The sequence below is a fragment of the Aegilops tauschii genome, chromosome 5 (genome assembly GCF_002575655.3).
Source record: "Aegilops tauschii subsp. strangulata cultivar AL8/78 chromosome 5, Aet v6.0, whole genome shotgun sequence".
Lineage (NCBI taxonomy): Eukaryota > Viridiplantae > Streptophyta > Magnoliopsida > Poales > Poaceae > Aegilops > Aegilops tauschii.
Genome location: NC_053039.3, coordinates 21,313,612 through 21,336,031, shown reverse-complemented (window position 1 = coordinate 21,336,031; position 22,420 = coordinate 21,313,612). Strand labels below are relative to the sequence as shown.

General features: G+C 45.4%; 1 protein-coding gene across 1 annotated transcript; it reads left to right on the top strand.

Annotated features, from left to right (window-relative positions):
- The first annotated feature begins 2,004 nt into the window (after window positions 1-2,004).
- Window positions 2,005-15,252, top strand: LOC141022480 (uncharacterized). The gene is made up of 5 exons (XM_073498745.1): window positions 2,005-2,367; window positions 12,609-12,839; window positions 12,988-13,475; window positions 13,560-13,727; window positions 15,210-15,252. The coding sequence occupies exons 1-5, from the start codon at window positions 2,005-2,007 to the stop codon at window positions 15,250-15,252; spliced, it is 1,293 nt and encodes a 430-aa protein (XP_073354846.1).
- Window positions 15,253-22,420: the final 7,168 nt, after the last annotated feature.

Below are 22,420 nucleotides of genomic sequence, written 5' to 3'. Positions count from 1 at the left end.
TCCATTAACCTAACAGAATGGCAATTGTGATAATTGTCACAAACTAAGAGTGGCAAAAGCGAGATGTCAAAATCTAGAGTGGCATAAGAAAATTTGACAAAATCTAGTGGCAAAAACAAAATTTTCCCATATAAAATAATACAAAGCATGTTGTAAATATAGCAGCTCTGTTCCTTTTGTTGTAATGCCTAATGCCTTCATATTCTACTTGTATCACTGTATCATTGTAGCAAAAGTACAAGGATCAGATCACTTGGGCATGAAATGGTTCCAGAAACCAAATTTTTTTTGCTCAATTTGCTGCTGTCCAGTACATCTTGTTAAAATTGCTGCTGACCAGTACATCTTTGCAATATATGGTGATGTGTACCATTCTTGATAGGATGTATCAATTGTAGTAGATGGTCAAGAAGATGTATAGAAAAGAAAAATGATGGTATACTTGTCCACCCGAGAGGCCCTTGTCCACCCGAGAGGCCCTTGAGTTTGCCGGAATGTCGATTAACTTCCGTTCCGGCAAATTCGGGTACTCCATATGTCCTATTTTCAGCAAAGGTCATGCTGAAATTTTCCGTGAATTTTAGCATGACTTTGCTAAAAATAGGACATATGGGGTACTTGTGACTAATGCATGGGCCGGGGTATCTTAGTAGGTAATTAAGTAGGATCAAGTGCCCCGGCGTACTTGTGACTAATGCATGGCTTTTAGGGTGCCTCGGTGTCGATAAAAACCGAAATGATGAAAGCTTAGGCTTTTAGGGTGCCTTGGCGTCGAAAAACCCTCAATGATAAAAGCTTAGCTTTTAGGATGCCTCGGTGTCGACAAACCCTAAATGATGAGACCATGATCTTGTTCCTTGACAATAACCAACTTTTTGACCAAACTTTGTTCCTATTTAGAGAGAAACATGGCCAACAACGATGAGGCCGGGGGTTCGAGCGTCAAGCCATTCTGGAAGCTGTCCCAGGAGATGGAGGAACAACCTCACTTGTATGAGGACGCCGCCTTCCCCACCGATCCTGAGACCACTGATGGTACCGCCGAGGATGACCCCACTGATGCCACCACTGATGGTGCCGCCGAGGATGCCACCACTGATGATGGCGGCGCACGCACAGATGGCAGCCAACCGAAGAGGCAACGGAAGGACCGGCGCCCGACCGTGCTCCGCACCCTCAAGGAGGAAGTTACTGAAGTGCACTCCGACGGGAATCCAACGGCGCCCGAACGAATAGTCAAGGGGTACTCGCTTCAGCTCGGGTGCATTCTCCGAAGCACCGTCTCGATCAACACCAAGAACCTGAGGCATCCTGACCGAGGGAATTGGTGCAACCTCCTCTTCACGAAGCTGCACGAACGATACAAGTTCCCCGCTGAATTTGAAAACACAAGCCTCAAAGGGAATAAAGTGAACAATGCTGCCCTCACGAAGATGAGCAAGGCCCTGTCTACTTGGAAAAGCAATGTGAAGAGAATGATCGAGAAAGGTGAGAGTTATGAGAAGATCAAGGAGAAAAATCCTTCGATCACCGAAGATGACTACAACGACTTCAAGATCAATTGCTCGAGCACCGCAAACTCCGAATCAAGTAAGTGGGGGAAAGAAATGCGGGAGCTGAACTTAGGGGAACACACACTTGGTCCCGGCGGTTACAGAGTGGCGGAGCCTATATGGGACAAGGAGGAGGCGGACCGTGCCGAGCAAGGCCTACCGCCCCTCTTCGATAAATACGGTGACAAGCAGACCAGGAACTTTGTCAGGGCCCGGTACAAGAAGGACCCGAAAACAAAGGACCTTACCACGGATCCGAAGACCAGGGCGCTTGAGCTTGTTCTGGTAAGGAATACACCCCCTCGTAATTAGCTCCATATGGTTGCATTCTAATTAATGAAGCCAAATTTCTAAATGGTTCACATTCCTTCCGCAGGCGACTGAAAGCAGTAGCGCGGGGTCGACTAAGAGCAACCCTTGGGACACCACTCTAAATAGGGCGTTGAATGTAATGAAGAACAAGGATAAGCTCAGTAAGCCGACGTTAGCTGGTCGTGTGGCCGGCAAAGGCTTGTCGACAAAATGGTCGTCATACTATGACACTGCTGGGCGAAAGGAGAAAAAGACCAGCTCGGAAAGCCAGGCGCGTGAGGTTCAAGAACTCAGGGCACAGGTGGCGCGGATTCCGGAGATTGTCCAAGAGCAAGTGCAACAACAACTCGGAGCGACGATCACCGCCATTGTGCCTACCTTGATCCAGGGGATTAGTGCGTGGATTGCGGGCGGCCAACAGGGGCCGCCCCCGATTCCTAGCTTCACGGCCAGCAACTCGCAGAACGCGATGGCGGGGCCATTGGTGTCTCCGGCGGAGGCGGCATTGGTGTCTCCGACGCCGGCACGGGAGCTTAATGTAGGGGAACGCAGCAGAAAACAAAAATTTTCCGACCTACGCACCAGCCCAGGACCACTATGGAGACTGCATACATGGTTTGATCTTTTTCGTTACCGACTCGTAGCGCAGCGGGAAGTAGAGTCGATGACGATCGGCGGTGCAGATCCCCGCAGCTAGGATTTACAACCTCCCAACCGCGAGGATGTATACCCTCATCTGCTCCTCAGACAGCCCTCCGGGAGGCGGTCGAACAGCCCCCCGGACGGTGTCGCGGACATCCCTTCAGGAGGACCTTCGAAACTCGAACGGTCACTCGGACAGCCCTTCGGGAGGACCTTCGAAACTCGGACGGTCACACGGACAGCCCTTCGGGAGGCACTCACGAACTAAGACCGAAACTACGATCTCTCTACAGAGTTGCACACATACGGTGTCATCTATCCGGCAGGGCTTCGCCGTCCAGAACTAGTTCCTGCCGGAACCCAGACAGCCTTACGGCTATATGAAACTCTTTTCGTGGGAGGGAGAGAAGAAGCCAGATAATGCATGGCATGTGTATGAGAGCAAGGGATGAGTGTGGAGGGCTTCCCCTCCACCTCTATTTATAGGAAATCCCAAGGGGGTAGGGTAGTTTCAGAAAAAACCCAAAATGCACATGAATGAAGTCCTTCCACAAGGACCTAGGAGTGAAACCAAGGAACAAGAGGGTCCCCAAGGGGGGATACCCCATGTGGCCGGCCACACCCCCATGAGGGGCCCAAAAAATGGCTCCTATCCATCCATGTCATCCCCAAGATCTTTTGGAGCAAAGCCCCAAAAGGTGGCTTTCCATAAAGTAACCATAAAGCTGATTTTCACTATTCACGACGACATTTTTTAGCGTCTGATCGAACTGAAAATATTTATGTGGGCTAAGAACATTTCCAGTACCCACTAATATGATTTTCAACGCGTTCCGAAACAATTCCGGTTTTAGTGATTTTCATCTGCGAAACGCATCTGAAGTGGCTCCGGCAGCTCCGGAACATTTCCGGTTTTTATCTCAGAAAATTCCAAAAAGCTTCCAAAATGATTCTGGCATCCTCCAAGAATTATCAGGCATGTGCCGAAACCAATTTGACTTAATGGTGTATCCCGAAACAACTTTTCGGTATCATCGAAACTTATCCGATGACCTCTCTCTGCGGTACGATTCCGCTGTCCGAAACTTTTCGGTGTCCGAAACTTTTTCGGTGATTTTCTCTCAGACTCCCTGTCTAGTATTCAGCAGATAGATGACCCTTAAGCGTGTGACCCTATAGGTTCGGTGAAGTATAGACATGACCCGGAACCCCTTCCGATCAATGATCAACATCGGAGCCGTGGACACCCATATTGACCCCTATACCCACACGAATAAATATTCGAGTGAACCTCCAGTTGCCGTGTGCTATTCCCGTTGCTTCGCGATATGTTACAAATACCCGAGGTGAGACATGTTGGCATTCCCGTGGATCAACAACTTGTCCACTATGCTAGTTACCTCGTTACCGGTATTGTTCTCTTTTCTCGTTATCGTGTTCCGGCATCCCCGTGATCAAATCACAAAGTGTCTGGCCAGACGATGATGGATACCGTAACACCGAGAGGGCCCAGAGATATCTCTCCATCGTCGGAGGAGCAAATCCCAATTTTGAGCTATCAAGTTACTTGACACACTTTTCCATGAACCCGTAAGCCGCCGTAATAGCCACCCATTTACGGATGATGTTTAACAAACCCCAAAGTTCATGAAGCAAGCATGAAGAAACTCGATACTCTCATGGTCTAAGGAATCATGCAAACGTTAACCATCTCTGTGTTATGTACCAATAAACTTGTGACGAATGAAACTTATAGCATAACATCATGCCGGGTCGATTCAACACAAATGTTCTCTTAACATTATGCCCTCAAGGTTGCTGACATAGACATGCCCATGATCAGGAAAACATAACCATCATGCAACACTTGAGCTAGTCTTAGAGGCCAGACTAGGAATACATTTTACCGTTTATTATTCCACACGTGCATATGAGTCTTCCTCCGAGCCTCGTGGTTATTGCAGACTCGAGAACCATAGCAGTTATAGCATGGAACATAAACATAATTATGAACTCGGAGATAATATCATTTATTATTGCCTCTAGGGCATATCTCCTACAGACTCCCACTTGCACTAGAGTCAATAATCTAGCTTATGCTAATGCACTTCACACCTGTGGCACACCGGTGTAACTATGCTTCGCTTGTGGTATAGCCTGATGTCCAACGGATCTGATGACTTCAGTTCCGTGTGTATCTTTGCATGTCCTCGCGTTTTCACGTTTTCACAAAATTCATATTTTGTGTGGACTTGGCTTTGTATGTATGTGAATCACAGGTCGAACCTGGATTCCTCAGACTGAGTTATGGAGCAACTACCTGCAGTAGTGCCCATTGTCAAAAGCCATCTTGGAACTATACTAAGTTCATGAATGAACTATATGATTCAACATCTTCTTTGTCGCTTCTAAGGCGTCAACATACTTAGCCCTTGTTATAGAATTCGCCACAGTAACTAGTTTGAACAAATTCCAACTAACTGTGCCACACATTGTGTGTCACACAAAACCCTTAATTTAAATCGAAAATCGCATGGAGAAAAGATGAAGATTGTATCGATGTAACATTTTACAACGAACTCTTCATGATCTCTGCTTGCGAGAAAACCATGTCATCAGTACTTACTCTAGTACTCTGTGACATCTTTCACTGTTGTCCCATGATCAGTAATTTGATCACTTTGGTATCCATACTCGCAACACCTTGGGAGTATCGGACATATCTGGTTGTTTTACATACCATGGAATACATGATTAATCCAAACACAAAAGTGTGTGGAATCTACATCATGTATTTTACTCATCAGTGTTTTGGGACACCGAGTCTTGCAAAAACTCCTTCCATGTGACTTTGGCAAGAATCACTCCTTGGCGTTTTAAATGCTAAAAGGTTTTAGCATCTTGTCAATATGTATTCATTGCTTAGCCCCATAAGGTAAATCTATTTCCATAGATCATCATGCCTAATATTGAGGCTATTTAGCCTAAGCACTTCATCGAAAAACTATTTTCAAATGAAGTCCTAATTCGTGTCAAGAAATTTATTTCCAATTACCAATGTGCCAAGCACATAAGGTTTTTAGAAATATTATTACGCTCCCACTTACTTTCTTGAATTACAAGCATCTTCGTTACCCATTGATGAAGTCAAAACCCCTTTGACCATTTCATCAAAACACGAAGATTCCAACTCCATTTTGCTCTCTTCTGTCCATTGCTGGAACTCTGAAGTTTGCATACCTACTAGCATCCTCTGGATCGACAAATTACTTTGGACTGTATCATATACAAGTCCTAGCTTTCATTTCCATCAGATGGAAATCCTTTTTATCATCCATGTTTCATATCTCATGATTGAAATATGTATTAATTGCTAGTTCAACCCGAACCGACTTTAAGCATCACTACGATGAAAACAACCTCATCGTAGTCAACTCTTGAACTTGTTATTTCAACAAGTCGAGCTTTATGGATAAAACATTTTTATCCATATCAGTTTTAAGTTCCATAAATATTCGTTAGACTCTAAGTCTTCTGAAAGGTGTATCAAGGTTTTAATCTTGAATCACTTATATGGAAACTAACTTGGGTTGTATTGGCATTTAGCCAATTCCGGAGTCAGGGCCCATCAACGCTTCCTTGTGTATCGTAGGTATAATGTTGTCTAACAACAATATCTCGTTTGCGCACCTGAGAGGTTTGCACGAGCCTTGCCTACGTGGTTCAGCTGCAAGTTCGACCGAAGTTCATACATTTTATTGTAGAGACTTCCGTATCAGTCGCAGTAGGAAACTCTGGAATTACTTCCAAGGTCTCTTTCCTTTGATCTGATGACTTAGATATTGTTTATCTCGTCGAGTTGCACTATTCTCCCACTCACCTTTTTGAAAGAACCATTCTCTTTAAAAGCACACCGTTTCGCGGCAAAACTATTTGCCTCGGTATAGTGAGGGAGGAATACCCAACATTTTGGTATAACCTACAAAGTAGCACTTGTCTGATTTGGAATAGGTTTGTAACCTTTTACACAAGCCCCATATTCCAAATGTTAAGAAAAGATATAACATGGTTGGGCGTACCATACCATGGCTTCATTTCAACAGACCCGATGTAGCTCTTTTCAGTGTAAAAGCCGCAGTCTCTAAAGCATCACTTTAAAAAGGATAATGGAAAATTTATTTATGTCATCATTGACCTTACCATGTCATAAATGGTTAGATTACATCTCCACGGACTTTTCACTTGCAGTGGTGTTCTGGGAGGTGCAAGTTATGAAACCCCTTTCACAACTCATAAGACATTCGCTAAACATGTACCTCAAATATTCCTTTGTGCAATCAAATTGCAGAAACATAATTTTCTTGTTACAATAACTTCTACTTCATTTCTGAAAACCTTTCGAATGATTTCAAAAGATCCAGACTTACCTCTCACCAAGTAAATATCCATATATCTACTTGAGTCATTTCTGAAGATAAATAAATCCACCACTAACAACACTTATCGGACTACACACATCAAATGTATGATCACTAATAAGTTTGTTGTTCGTTCCTTATTGCCTGTGAACGGTATTTTAGTCACTTCACTTTTCGGAGGAAAGTTGCAAGTGTCAGATGATTCAAAATCAAAAAGACTTCAAAATCCATCATAATGGAATTTTCCATGCGGGTTTCTCCAATGTGACCAAATGTAGTGCCACACTTGTGTGGTATTCTTTTAGTCTTGCGACATTTAGCGTCAGTGTTATGGATGTATCATATTACCCTCAATATTCAAAACATACATCCCATCTTGGATGGAAGCATGGCCCTTCATGTTATTCATAATACTTAACAACAATTGTTGTTTTTATGAACAACTCTTTTGCAACAAACATTGTGCAATGGGCTAGAGTGTATGAAACTCTAAAATGAATTATGAAAGTAAACCCTGAGGTATTGTATTATTATCAATATTCACAACATACATCTCATTCATAATGGAAGTATGGCCCTTGTGTTATTCATAACATCGAACATAAAAGGTTCTCTTATGAACAACCTTCTTGCAAGATACCTTATGCAATGGGCTAGAGTTTGTAAAAATCTAAATGAATTATGAAAATAAATACAAATGGCAATACACCGATGGAAGGTATAGTAACATTTACTATGTTCCCTGTGTATACCTTAACCTCATTTCTGGCTAGTCTTTTTAGGCCACAGTAGCTCTTATAGTGATTCGCAATTGAATGCAATCGAGCGGGTATCTTTGTGATTAACTCACAATACCCAAGAATTAGTGATTAACATGTTTAACCATAATTCCCAAGAACTATATCTTTGACCAGCCTACTATACAACAAAAACTTGTATGACATTCATACATGAGCTGGATATTCCAGTCATCTTTCTTTCTGCCTTTTTACTTCTAACAGTTTAACTTTTAGTATTTCTCCTACTCGCAAAAGAAGCACCCAACTTAAGAGTGGCGTTAGCCCCGGACTTCCTAGGCGTGTAAGTCATACTAACACCCTTTGGACACTTCCTTTCTCTTTAAGTTGTTGTTTTATTCACCTTTCATTATATGACAGGCGTTCTTCTGGATCCCTTTCCCAACAGTCAAATGCATAGTAAACACTTTTACTAATACTTGCAAACAAACATTGCTTTGTTTGTATCTGAAAATAATTTTCAGTTCCATGAATATCATATAACTATCCCAACTTTCGAAGTTTGGGTTTCATGGAAGCAAACATATTGCACTTGACTGAAACGGAATTATAGCTTTTGGATCGAAGGACGAGAGTTACATGATCCATAGCTTTAGCGGCAGGATACGGAAAGCATCCGATAGGACAAAGTCCTTCTCGGCACTTTTGAGGACAATCCTCATATTACGTTACCAATCGTAAAGTTTTAACCAGATATTTAACAGTTATTCAATTTTAATAGGGAAGGTGGAAACGCGAGCCATTATTCTACAACTATTTTGCAAAAAACACTTAGACAGTGTTCATAATTAATTGCACTGAGAATTAAACATGTTAATTCAACAGTGCGCTCCCACTCAAATCAATATCTCTCACAATTAATTTTGAGTGATACAATATCCAGACTTCAATTCATCGCCATAGAATCATCATCTCATAACGGGAATTTTAATCGGTAGGCTAACTTGCCGATCACATCTCTATGTGACTATTGCTCATCTTTCGATGCGTGTGTTCCGAGCTCAGGACGATCCTGCCATGAACGTCAAGACAACCAAGTGATCTTGCTGCGAGGTCTGACCTCACCCGCCTCACACTTCTCTAATCGTTCGTACCCATGCATCCATGGCGCACCCCGAAAAGATAGGTGCCGTGACGGTGCTACACTTGGGAGAACACTAACTACTTGATATTTTAAGTGAGAGATCACCCTAATAAAAGCGACTACCGCGCAATCAAGAAGGGTGCATCATAAGGGATAAACATCTCAGTCAATTCATAATAGCATGATATGGTATAGCCCTTTCTGACGGAGAAGTATTTCATTTCTTCGTCTTCGGCATTCGTGTCGGTGGTCACCTTCACGAAGATTGCCACCACCTTGTCGATGCACCAGATAATATTGCTATCTCTATAGCTAACAAAATAATGCATTACAACAAGGTTGACACGCAGGTCATTAAAGTGCAATCATATGGCTCCAGCCATCATGCCGAATCATGACACGCAGGTCATGTTAATCAAATTACATCATATAGTCATCTCATACATAATCGAATTAGTATGAGCACTGCTATACCACATCACATGCACATCCTGCAAAACCAAGTTAGACGCCTCTAATAGGTTTATGCAAAATTTTATTTTACGTGGCTTCTAAGGTTTTGACTTAAACCGCAGCTACCAACGTTTTATCATCAAGTATGATTATTCAGGTTGCTAGATTAACATCTCGGGGTGTATGAAACACGGGATAATTAAATCTCGAGCCCCATACTAAACTTCGTCATACGCATGACCCCCGTGCAGATCATATCTGCAATGCCCTTTCATCTGCGAATTTCATCTTTCTTTTGACTACGGCAGAACCCAAAGAACTGATAGCACTTCCATGATCAATCAGGATCACGGATTGCCAGAACTTTGTCAAATTCCACCATGCTGTCTCGAGATTGAGCAAACGCAAATTCTAGGGAAGCAACAAGAACCTCGGGTAACAGATTTCATCTGTCACCCGCATAAATAATTTTCAGCAATAGATCTCATCTACTACCTAATTATATTATGCAATACCCATACATCTCCATGTATTCTAGATCGAAACCTGCATCTACGCATAGCACGGCTCTTGATGCCACTGTACGGGAACGCAGCAGAAAACAAAAATTTTCCGACCTACGCACCAGCCCAGGACCACTATGGAGACTGCATACATGGTTTGATCTTTTTCGTTACCGACTCGTAGCGCAGCGGGAAGTAGAGTCGATGACGATCGGCGGTGCAGATCCCCGCAGCTAGGATTTACAACCTCCCAACCGCGAGGATGTATACCCTCATCTGCTCCTCAGACAGCCCTCCGGGAGGCGGTCGAACAGCCCCCCGGACGGTGTCGCGGACAGCCCTTCAGGAGGACCTTCGAAACTCGAACGGTCACTCGGACAGCCCTTCGGGAGGACCTTCGAAACTCGGACGGTCACACGGACAGCCCTTCGGGAGGCACTCACGAACTAAGACCGAAACTACGATCTCTCTACAGAGTTGCACACATACGGTGTCATCTATCCGGCAGGGCTTCGCCGTCCAGAACTAGTTCCTGCCGGAACCCAGACAGCCTTACGGCTCTACGAAACTCTTTTCGTGGGAGGGAGAGAAGAAGCCAGATAATGCATGGCATGTGTATGAGAGCAAGGGATGAGTGTGGAGGGCTGCCCCTCCACCTCTATTTATAGGAAATCCCAAGGGGGTAGGGTAGTTTCAGAAAAAACCCTAAATGCACATGAATGAAGTCCTTCCACAAGGACCTAGGAGTGAAACCAAGGAACAAGAGGGTCCCCAAGGGGGGATACCCCATGTGGCCGGCCACACCCCCATGAGGGGCCCAAAAAATGGCTCCTATCCATCCATGTCATCCCCAAGATGTTTTGGAGCAAAGCCCCAAAAGGTGGCTTTCCATAAAGTAACCATAAAGCTGATTTTCACTATTCACGACGACATTTTTCAGCGTCTAATTGAACTGAAAATATTTATGTGGGCTAAGAACATTTCCAGTACCCACTAAAATGATTTTCAACGCGTTCCGAAACAATTCCGGTTTTAGTGATTTTCATCTGCGAAACGCATCTGAAGTGGCTCCGGCAGCTCCGGAACATTTCCGGTTTTTATCTCAGAAAATTCCAAAAAGCTTCCAGAATGATTCTGGCATCCTCCAAGAATTATCAGGCATGTGCCGAAACCAATTTGACTTAATGGTGTATCCCGAAACAACTTTTCGGTATCATCGAAACTTATCCGATGACCTCTCTCTGCTGTACGATTCCGCTGTCCGAAACTTTTTGGTGTCCGAAACTTTTTCGGTGATTTTCTCTCAGACTCCCTGTCTAGTATTCAGCAGATAAATGACCCTTAAGCGTGTGACCCTATAGGTTCGGTGAAGTATAGACATGACCCGGAACCCCTTCCGATCAATGATCAACATCGGAGCCGTGGACACCCATATTGACCCCTATACCCACACGAATAAATATTCGAGTGAACCTCCAGTTGCCGTGTGCTATTCCTGTTGCTTCGCAATATGTTACAAATACCCGAGGTGAGACATGTTGGCATTCCCGTGGATCAACAACTTGTCCACTATGCTAGTTACCTCGTTACCGGTATTGTTCTCTTTTCTCGTTATCGTGTTCCGGCATCCCCGTGATCAAATCACAAAGTGTCTGGCCAGACGATGATGGATACCGTAACACCGAGAGGGCCCAGAGATATCTCTCCATCGTCGGAGGAGCAAATCCCAATTTTGAGCTATCAAGTTACTTGACACACTTTTCCATGAACCCGTAAGCCGCCGTAATAGCCACCCATTTACGGATGACGTTTAACAAACCCCAAAGTTCATGAAGCAAGCATGAAGAAACTCGATACTCTCATGGTCTAAGGAATCATGCAAACGTTAACCATCTCTGTGTTATGTACCAATAAACTTGTGACGAATGAATCTTATAGCATAACATCATGCCGGGTCGATTCAACACAAATGTTCTCTTAACATTATGCCCTCAAGGTTGCTGACATAGACATGCCCATGATCAGGAAAACATAACCATCATCCAACACTTGAGCTAGTCTTAGAGGCCAGACTAGGAATACATTTTACCGTTTATTATTCCACACGTGCATATGAGTCTTCCTCCGAGCCTCGTGGTTATTGCAGACTCGAGAACCATAGCAGTTATAGCATGGAACATAAACATAATTATGAACTCGGAGATAATATCATTTATTATTGCCTCTAGGGCATATCTCCTACACTTAATGCACCCGGGTGTACGCCGGCCGGCACCTCTGCAGCAAGCGGCCCCTCCGTCAACTGCACGCCCGCCGTTGGCGGTGCCTCGACATTAGCCGAGCTCGACGCCATCATCACGGTAACTAATTAAGCCTCTCTCGGCCGAGGACTTCATCTCCTTGCCATTGACTGGGCATCCCTAACGCCCTACATGTTTTCGCAGGGCGCCGCCGACGTTCCGTGCACTCTCCTGCACTTCGTGAACAACGAGTTGGTCGATGTCGCCAAGGGCAAAATCGTTCAACCGGGCAACCCCTTGTTCCACGGTACCCAGATGCCACCCAACTTTTTTAGGGTTCAACTGGTTCGGGTGCTGCCAGGCTGCGACGAGGTATTACCTCCGATTCGACCCCTCGGGGCCGACGATGATGACGTGATGAACCTCAGCGCCTGCCTGAGCTGGCCCCTGCTTTGGCCGAAGAGCCAGATTCGTTTGGGGGCGGGGGACACCACCCCAAAGACAACACCGCCAGTCGTGCCGGCGCCAAGTCGGCCCCATGGCAAGACCGCCGCAACGGTGCCGGACATCCCTATGCCACTGGATCCAAACATGCATATGGCACAGGATCAGAACGACGACGACGACGATACATTTGCCAACGTCGATCAGTACTTTGCCGATCATGGGGACGGTGGCGACTTCATGGGGCCTCCTTCTCAAGAACCCAACCCAACAAAAGACGTGTGCGATCTAGCTGGTACCACGGAAAAGCCAAGTTGCAACAGGCGTCGTCTGCAGTTCAGCTCTCAGGAGACGCCTCCAGCTGCCGACTTCACCGAGCCTCAGATAGGCGAGGTGCCAAATATGATCAGCCCCAACACACTCAAGAAGGCGGTCTGTGAGCAGAACTCGGTCCCATTAAAGGAGATCAAGAAGAAGGCACGCAAAAGAAAGACTAACAAGGGTGCGGGCCAGCCGGTACCGAGTACGATCCGTGCTTCAGGACGGGCCACCTTCAACTGCCGATATCTCGAGGAGGGTGCATGTGGCGGGTAGGCCGATGCTACCGAGATATATGCTCGATGCTGCAACCGGTGCTATGCGGAGTCTGCATGACAGTGTTCTTTCTTTGGAGAAGCAGCGTCTCCGAGAGAAGGATGTGGCATACCCGGTTTTCGCGGCCAAGGTGCCAGAGGGCAAGGGCTTTGTGGATAACTCCATCGGGGGTACGATCGTCCTGCGGTTTGATGACATCCACGCTATGTTGAACCTTCATCCGCTGCACTACACCTTCGTTCGGCTATTTTCGCTGAGTATGGAGATGCGGATCATTCGCGACAAGACCCCGGACATCGTGATAGTCGACCCCTTCTACATGCGTGCCAAGATCTTGGGCAGCGCTGGGGACCGGCAAGTCGCGAGTTCTTACCTCGAAGGCGTCATTCTGGCAAACCAAGATAAGGATAACTTCCTCGTGCCTTACTTTCCCGAGTAAGTCCTCCCCTCAACCGCCCCGTAACATATGAATTCTTAGATTTCGATCGTTTTTCTTTTAACATTCCGTGTTTTCTGCAGTGACACACATTGCACGCTCATCCTCCTAAGCCCCAAATATTCCATGGCCACGTATTTCGACCCGGACCGTCAGTCGAATGTAGACTACACAAATGTCAAGAATGTTCTTGATGATGTTCTCCCCAGCTACGTCAAATCTGGAGGCACCTTCACCAGGCCTATTCGTAAGTACGGCAAGCACGTGTTCTCCCACAATACGACGTTCTGCTATGTCAAGCAGCCGCCTGGCAGTCAGAAGGATGCCTACTACGCCATCCATCACATGCGGGCGATCGTGCGGGACCATAATCACCTTCTCCTACCAAATAATCTCAAAGATTGGGCCGCAAGCTTGGGGGGAATCCAGGACGCGGACATCAGACAAGAATTCTTTCGCATCCAGTCGGAGTTTGCGGAAATCATCCATCAAGATGTCCTTCGTACCTCGGGGCAGTTCTACCTCAGAAATCAACCGTCCAACAGTGACATCGACACAATCCTACAAATGCAGGCTGACAACGCCCGTTGTTTCATGACTCCCACGATAGACGGCGGCTTCATCCACGCTCCGGTCCCTTGAGTCGAGTCGAAAGCAGTGATGCTGTGTCTAGTTCTGAAACATCGATTGGCTCATGTTGTAATTAAACTTTAATGAACATGTAGTATGTCTCTTTGGTTTCGAGAGTCGTTGAACTTAGATGTAATCGATGCTATTAATGTCTTGCTTTTCTCTTCCGATCGTTCTGTTGCATACTTATATATTGCTTATGTATTGTCTGTGAATTGGTACTAACGTTTCGTTTGGCTACTGCATAGCGATGCCGTGGTATGTCGTGTACAAGGGTAAGGTTCCCGGAGTCTACGACGACTGGGAGGAGTGTCGGAGACAGGTTCACCAATTCAGCGGTAACAGTTACGAAGGGTACGCCACTAGGGCCGAGGCCGAATCTAGATACGACCGCTATCTAGCGGGAGAGGGGAGGGAGCGTTGGAGGAACCAGATGAAGACGAGTTTCATTGTGATGATGCTCATCGTGATGACCGCAGCTCTCTTCTATGTGATGGTAGTTTAGATGATCGATATCGACTTGTAATGTGAAGACAAACTCGCGGTCTCGAGACTTGTAATATAATGTTCTATCTTTGTTCGGTCTTTTCAATTCGGAGACTAATATGATGAATTGTATTCGGAGACTAAAATGATGAATTGTATTCAGAGACTAATCTTCTATTGTATTCGATGAATCTGTTGTTGATGTGTGCTGTCTATATTTTGTCCAATTATACATTTTGTAACCTGTGCAAAAAACAGAAAATAAAAAAATAAAAAAAACCTAATATTCATACTAATGGCGCATCACATCATAGTGCGCCATTAGTATGCCAAAGGATACTAATGGAGCGTCACTAAATAGTGCGCCATTAGTATGCCGAAGTTACTAATGGAGCATCCTGTTGTTGTGCGCCATTAGTATGCCAAAGCACCTAGGTATAGATGGCCCCCTGGGAGGCATACTAATGGCGCACTGTTGTATATACTAATGGCGCATCTGGGGTGCGCCATTAGTATACCAGATACTAATGGCGCACCAGTGGTGCGCCATTAGTAAAATATACTAATGGCGTGCTACTAATGGCGCACCACTAATGCGCCATTAATGGCCAAATTAGGTGCGCCATTAGTAGGCCTTTTCCTAGTAGTGTGTTTTCATGAAGTTGTCTCGCCAACTATTACTTCTACTACTATGGCTAACAGTTAGCAATAAAGTAAAGTAATTACATGGCGTTTTCATTGACACGCAGGTCATACAATAAATTAAAACAACTCCTATGGCTCCTGCCGGTTGTCATACTCATCGACATGCAAGTCGTGATTCCTATTACAAGAACATGATCAATCTCATACATCACATATATCATTCATCACATCCTTTTGGCCATATCACATCACATAGCATACCCTGCAAAAACAAGTTAGACGTCCTCTAATTGTTGTTGCATGTTTTACGTGGCTGCTATGGGATTCTAGCAAGAAAGTTTCTTACCTACGCAAAAGCCACAACATGATATGCCAATTTCTATTTACCCTTCATAAGGACCCTTTTCATTGAACCTGATCCGACTAAAGTGGGAGAGACAGACACCCGCTAGCCACCTTATGCAACTAGTGCATGTCAGTTGGTGGAACCTGTCTCACGTAAGTGTACGTGTAAGGTCGGTCCGGGCCGCTTCATCCCACGATGCCGCCGAATCAAGATAAGACTAGTAACGACAAGTAAATTGACAAAATCGACGCCCACAACTACTTTGTGTTCTACTCGTGCATAGAAACTACGCATAGACCTAGCTCATGATGCCACTGTTGGAGAACGTAGAAGAAATTCAAAATTTTCTACGCATCACCAATATTAATCTATGGAGTTTACTAGCAACGAGAGGGAAGGAGTGCATCTACATACCCTTGTAGATCGCGAGCAGAAGCGTTCAAGAGAACGGGGTTGAAGGAGTGCATCCTAGCGCCGAACGGACGGCACCTCCGCGTTCAACACACGTACGGAGCAGCAACGTCTCCTCCTTCTTGATCCAGCAAGGGGGGAGGAGAGGTTGATGGAGATCCAGCAGCACGACGGCGTGGTGGTGGAAGTAGCGGGATTCCAACAGGGCTGCGCCAAGCGTTGCGGGAGAAGGGAGATGTGTCACGGGAGGGAGAGCGAGGCGCCAGGGCTTATCATTTTCTGCCCTCCCTTCCCCCCCACTATATATAGGGCCAAGGGAGCGGGGGGGGGGGGGGCACAGCCTTGGCCCTTCCTCCAAGGAAGGGTGCGGCCAGGGAGGAGTCCATCCTCCCCAAGGCACCTAGGAGGTGCCTTCCCCCTTTAGGACTCTCCCTTTATCTTATCTCTTGGCGCATGGGCCTCTTGGGGCTGGTTCCCTTGGCCCATATAGGCCAAGGCGCACACCCCACAGCCCATGTGGCCCCCCGGGGCATGTGGACCCCTTGGTGGACCCCCGGACCCCTTTCGGCACTCCCGGTACAATACCGATAATGCGCGAAACTTTTCCGGCAACCAAAACAAGACTTCCCATATATAAATCTTTAGCTCCGGACCATTCCGGAACTCCTCGTAACGTCCGGGATCTCATCCGGGACTCTGAACAACTTTCGGGTTACCGCATACCAATACTCTACAACCCTAGCATCACCGAACCTTAAGTGTGTAGACCCTACGGGTTCGGGAGACACGCAGACATGACCGAGACGACTCTCCGGTCAATAACCAACAGCGGGATCTGGATACCCATGTTGGCTCCCACATGCTCCTCGATGATCTCATCGGATGAACCATGATGTCGAGGATTAAATCAATCCCGTATACAATTCCCTTTGTCAATCGGTATGCTACTTGCTCGAGATTCGATCGTCGGTATCCCGATACCTTGTTCAATCTCGTTACCGGCAAGTCTCTTTACTCGTTCCGTAACACATCATCCCGTGATCAACTCCTTGGTCACATTGTGCACATTATGATGATGTCCTACCGAGTGGGCCCAGAGATACCTCTCCGTTTACACGGAGTGACAAATCCCAGTCTCGATTCGTGCCAACCCAACAGACACTTCCGGAGATACCTGTAGTGCACCTTTATAGCCACCCAGTTACGTTGTGACGTTTGGTACACCCAAAGCATTCCTACGGTATCTGGGAGTTGCACAATCTCATGGTCTAAGGAAATGATACTTGACATTAGAAAAGCTCTTAGCAAACGAACTACACGATCTTGTGCTAGGCTTACGATTGGGTCTGTTCCATCACATCATTCTCCTAATGATGTGATCCCGTTATCAACGACATCCAATGTCCATGGTCAGGAAACCGTAACCATCTATTGATCAACGAGCTAGTCAACTAGAGGCTTACTAGGGACATGGTGTTGTCTATGTATCCACACATGTATCTGAGTTTCCTATCAATACAATTCTAGCATGGATAATAAACGATTATCATGAACGAGGAAATATAATAATAACCAATTTATTATTGCCTCTAGAGCATATTTCCAACAGTTTTGTCCCCCAAGGTGGCACGTTTCGTACCGAAACCATCAGGCTTGTTGTGAGAAGCTCTGGTTTGTGAGAAGCTTATACCCAAACCTGCCCCAAATGGGACAAATTTTTTACAATGGCATGTTGATGCCGCTCCATGATACTATGCCAAGTTTCATGAATTTTAGACGAGTTTTGGATTTACTATAATTTAAAAGCCAGGTATCTCAACGTTTTGCTGGCAATCAACAGTGCCCTAGTGTTTGAAATTCATTCCCATTTCTTGCATGGGACCTAAGCATGCACCCAAGGACACATATTGGACTTTTCAACCAATTTATCTGCACTGGAGCATCTGCATGTATTTCAAATTTGAATTATGCACATAAAATGCCTAGAAAACCAAGTTAATGTATAAAAATGTCCAAACAAACCGCGAAAATTTCCAAAAGTTAGCACAACACTCATGTTTTTCTATGTTGACACTAGAATTTTTTTGATAGCAATAAGAGGCAAAAGATATCGTTTCGTCCCCAAAGGTGGCATGTTCCGTACCGAAACCATCGGGCTTTTTGTGAGAAGCTCTAGTTTTTGAGAAGCTTATACCCAAACCTGCCCCAAATGTGACAAATTTTTTACCACGGCATGTTGATGCCGCTCCATGATAGCATGCCAAGTTTCATGGATTTCAGACGACTTTTGGATTTACTAGAATTTAAAAACAAGGTATCTCAACGTTTTGCCCGCAATCAACGATGCTCTGGTGTTTGAAATTCATTCCCATTTCTTGCATGGGACCTAAGCATGCACCCAAGGACACAAATTTGACTTTTCAACCAATTTATATGCACTGTAGCATGTGCATGTATTTCAAATTTGAATTATGCACACAAAATGCCTAGAAAACCCAGTTAATGTATAAAAATGTCCAAACGAACCCCAAAAATTCCAAAACATAACATAACACTCATGTTGTTGTATGTTGGAACTAGAAATTTTGTGAACGCAATAAGAGGCAATGGATATTGTTTCGTCCCCAAAGGTGGCACGTTCCGTACCGAAACCATCAAGCTTGTCGTGAGAAGCTGCGGTTTGTGAGAACCTTATACGCAAACCTGCCCCAAATGGGACAAATTTTTTACAACGGCATGTTGATGCCGCTCCATGATACCATGCCAAGTTTCATGAATTTAACGCGTGTTCTGGATTTACTAGAATTAAAAAAACAAGAATCTCAACATTTTGCCGGTAATCAACAATGCCCTGGTGTTTGAAATTCATTCCCATTTCTTTCATGGGACCTAAGCATGCACCCAAGGACACATATTTGATTTCTCAACCAATTTATATGTACTGGTGCATGTGCATGTAGTTCAAATTTGAATTATGCACATGAATGCATTGAAAACTCAGTTAATGTACGAAAATGTCCAAGAGAACCCCGAAAAATCCCAAAAATTCAGACAACACTCCTGTTGTTCTATGTTGACACTAGGAAAAAATTTGAAAGCAATAAGAGGCAATGGATATCATTTCGTCCCCCAAAGGTGGGACGTTCCGTATCGACACCATGATACTTGTTCTGAGAAGCTCTGGTTTGTGAGAAGCATATAACCAAACCTGTCCCAAATGGGACAAATTTTTTACCACGGCATGTTGATGCCACTCCATGATAGCATGCCAAGTTTCATGAATTTCAGATGAGTTTTGGATTTAATAGAATTTAAAAACCTGGTATCTCAATGTTGTGGCCGAGTGACGGTGGCAGGGTGTTTGACATTCATTCCCATTTCCTGCATGGGACCTAAGCATGTAGCCAAGGACACAGATTTGAATTTTCAACCAATTTATATGCATTCGAGCATGTGCATGTAGTTCAAATTTTAATTATGCACATGAATGCTTTGAAAACTCAGTTAATGTATAAAAATGTCCAAGCGAACCCCAAAAAATCCCAAAAATTGACACAACACTCGTATTGTTCTATGTTGACACTAGGAAAAAATTTGAAAGCGGGAAGAGGCAATGTTTATCGTTTCATCTAGAAAGGTGAAACGTTCCCTACTGAAACCATCACACTTATTGTGAGAAGATCTGGTTTATGAGAAGCTTATACCCAAACCTGCCCCAAATGGGACAAAGTTTTTACCACGGCATGTTGATGTCACTCCATGATAGCATGCCAAGTTTCATGAATTTCGTACGAATTTTGGATTTACTAGAATTACAAAAGCAAGTACGTCGATGTTTGCCGGAGAGCCACGGTGCCATGGTGTTCGAATTTCATCCCCGTTTCTTGCATGGGACATAAGCACAAAACCATGGACACATATATGATTTTACATCCCATGTTGGTGCACCGGAGCATGTGCATGTAGCTTAATTTTGAATTGTGCACCTGAAATGGCTAGAAAACCAATTTAATGTATAAAATGTTCAAAGGAACCCTGAATAATTCCAATTCTTTTACGACACACATATAGTTGCATGTTCCTGCAGATAAAAGGCCTAGCAATTCAGACACCGTCCATTGCTGATGTGACCCCATTATGTAATTCAAATCAACATGAAAAATCAAGTAGATTGCACAGAGTTTATTATCACCAACCATGTGAGATGCAACACAAAAAATTCTGGAGCACCGTCGGTGTATTGTACGCCTATGGCTTACGCGAGAAGGTGCGTCAGCTACAGTACACAGCCGGCGTATCAAGCACACTTGCTCGCACCCCAAATAGTCCCGCCTCTGCATCCCTCGCAATCTCAAAAATATTACTGCCTCATAATCTCGAAAATATCTACCGCCTGGAAGGTTTTAATGTTTGATAGCACATGATTAGTATGTGCGGACCGTGTGCGATGTCTGTTACTCCCGCTTTGCGTCAGTCCCTTAATTCAAATTTTTAGTACCCTCGGCATTTTAATCCCGCCTTTGCATCCCTCGCAATCTCAAAAATATATGCTCGCCCTTGATCCAACTTTTCAGTAGCCCCGCCTTGTTACTCCCGCCTAGTAAAATTTTCAGTTGCCGCAGTATTTCCTCAAACACCACCTTGCCCCCCCACGCCCCCTCCACACACACCACAAAACCTCCGCTCACACAGACACACACAACCCTCGAAACCATTGGTAGGTGCCTCTGCCTGTGTGCCTCCATCCTGAACCTCTGCCTGTGTGCTGGGGAGCTCGCGGAGCCAATGGCCAAAAAGAGGTTTATCGTGGGCTTTTCACCCCACACCGGTGAGGTGGCCGCCGAGGTGTCCCCTTTGTCCTCCGCGGGCTCGATCCGCCATTGCCGGTCCCCTGATCCGCCCACAGCCGCGCCCCCACGCCGGTTCGAGGACTTCCCCATCCTCCCTCGGACCCGGCAGCCGACGAGGTCCTGCCTCGATGTCTAGCAGCGGTGGTGGGGGACGTGGGTCGCCGAGATTATAGATCAGGAGACCCACACCCGTCGGTGGCTCTGTAGCTTCCACACGACCGAGCTCGCGGCCATGGAGTACGACCGCTGGCAGGTCCGCTACCACGGCACGGCGACTAGGCTCAATTTTCCCTTCGGCACACGTCCGGTCAACCTCGTTCCGCTGGAGCCAGGGGAGGTGAGCTTGGCTATGGCGCGGGAGGACCGTGAGGCGTGAGAGCGCCTCAAGGCCGAGGCAGCTGACGAGGCCTACATTCAAGAGCTCCGCCGGCAGCACCCGGAGCTCGTCGAGGAGGAGCGGGCGATCTATGCCGGCGTGGAGGGCGGCGAGGTTATCGCGCTCTCCTCCGATGATGAGGTCGAAGGCAGCGAGGAAGGCAGCGCGGAGGGCGGCGAGGTTATCGCGCTCTCCTCCGATGACGATGTCGAAGGCGGCGGCGACGGTGGTGCGGAGGGTGTCGAGGTGGGCCCCGAGGACGAGGAGATCGACGTCGACGAGTGGAGGAGTGCCTTCCCTAACGACCCCGACGACGGTACCGGCCCGGACCCGGCTCGCGACACACCGTACATGACGAGGAAGTATTGGCTCGACCTCTACTTCGACCGAAAGTAGTTTAGCTTAGTTTAAATTTATATTTTTTGTTCGGTTATGCAAAACTATCTATGTTTATGTTTGAATGCATGCTACTTTCGGTTGAACCTGCTTTGAACTTGATCAAATTTAATTTTACCACCTTAAGTTTTGGGAATCGACTAGAAAAGGCCAAAAATTGCTAGAGTATATATATCCACTAAGGCTTTTAGTCCTTAAACTTTTTAAGGATTGGCTAGAGATGTCCTTATGACTTGTTTATTTCAGTTCTTCACAATGTGATGCTCTATATGTGCAACTATTTTCCGTGCAGTTCAATTTCATCAATAACAGTTTCAATAATACCACTATGAATTATGATATTTGGTTGCTGTTAAGGATATTGCAGTTAACATGCCTTTTCGTTTTTTTAACAATAACTAGTGTACTGTAGACCTGCACAATACCGGTTTGAATGACTATTTGCTTGTTTTTAAATGTTATGCCTGATGCAGTTAACACACCTTTCCACTTCTTGTTTTACTTAACTAGCGTGCTTAAGCCTGCACACTTAAGTTATCATTTGTAGATTATGTTGTCTACCATGGATATACCAGCTCTTGTTGCCTTTGTATGTACTCATGCAGGACAATATTGAGAACAATGTTGTTTTCCATCGAGGTTAGTTTCATCGCATTGCTTATATGTACTCACTATTCAGGATATCAGTAGCTGGTACCATATAGCCTGGGGCTGATAAGGGATTAATCGTTGAATCGGACATTTCACTGAATATATCTGTAACCCATTTATTAGTAGGTTAACTAGGGCCATATTTCATATATC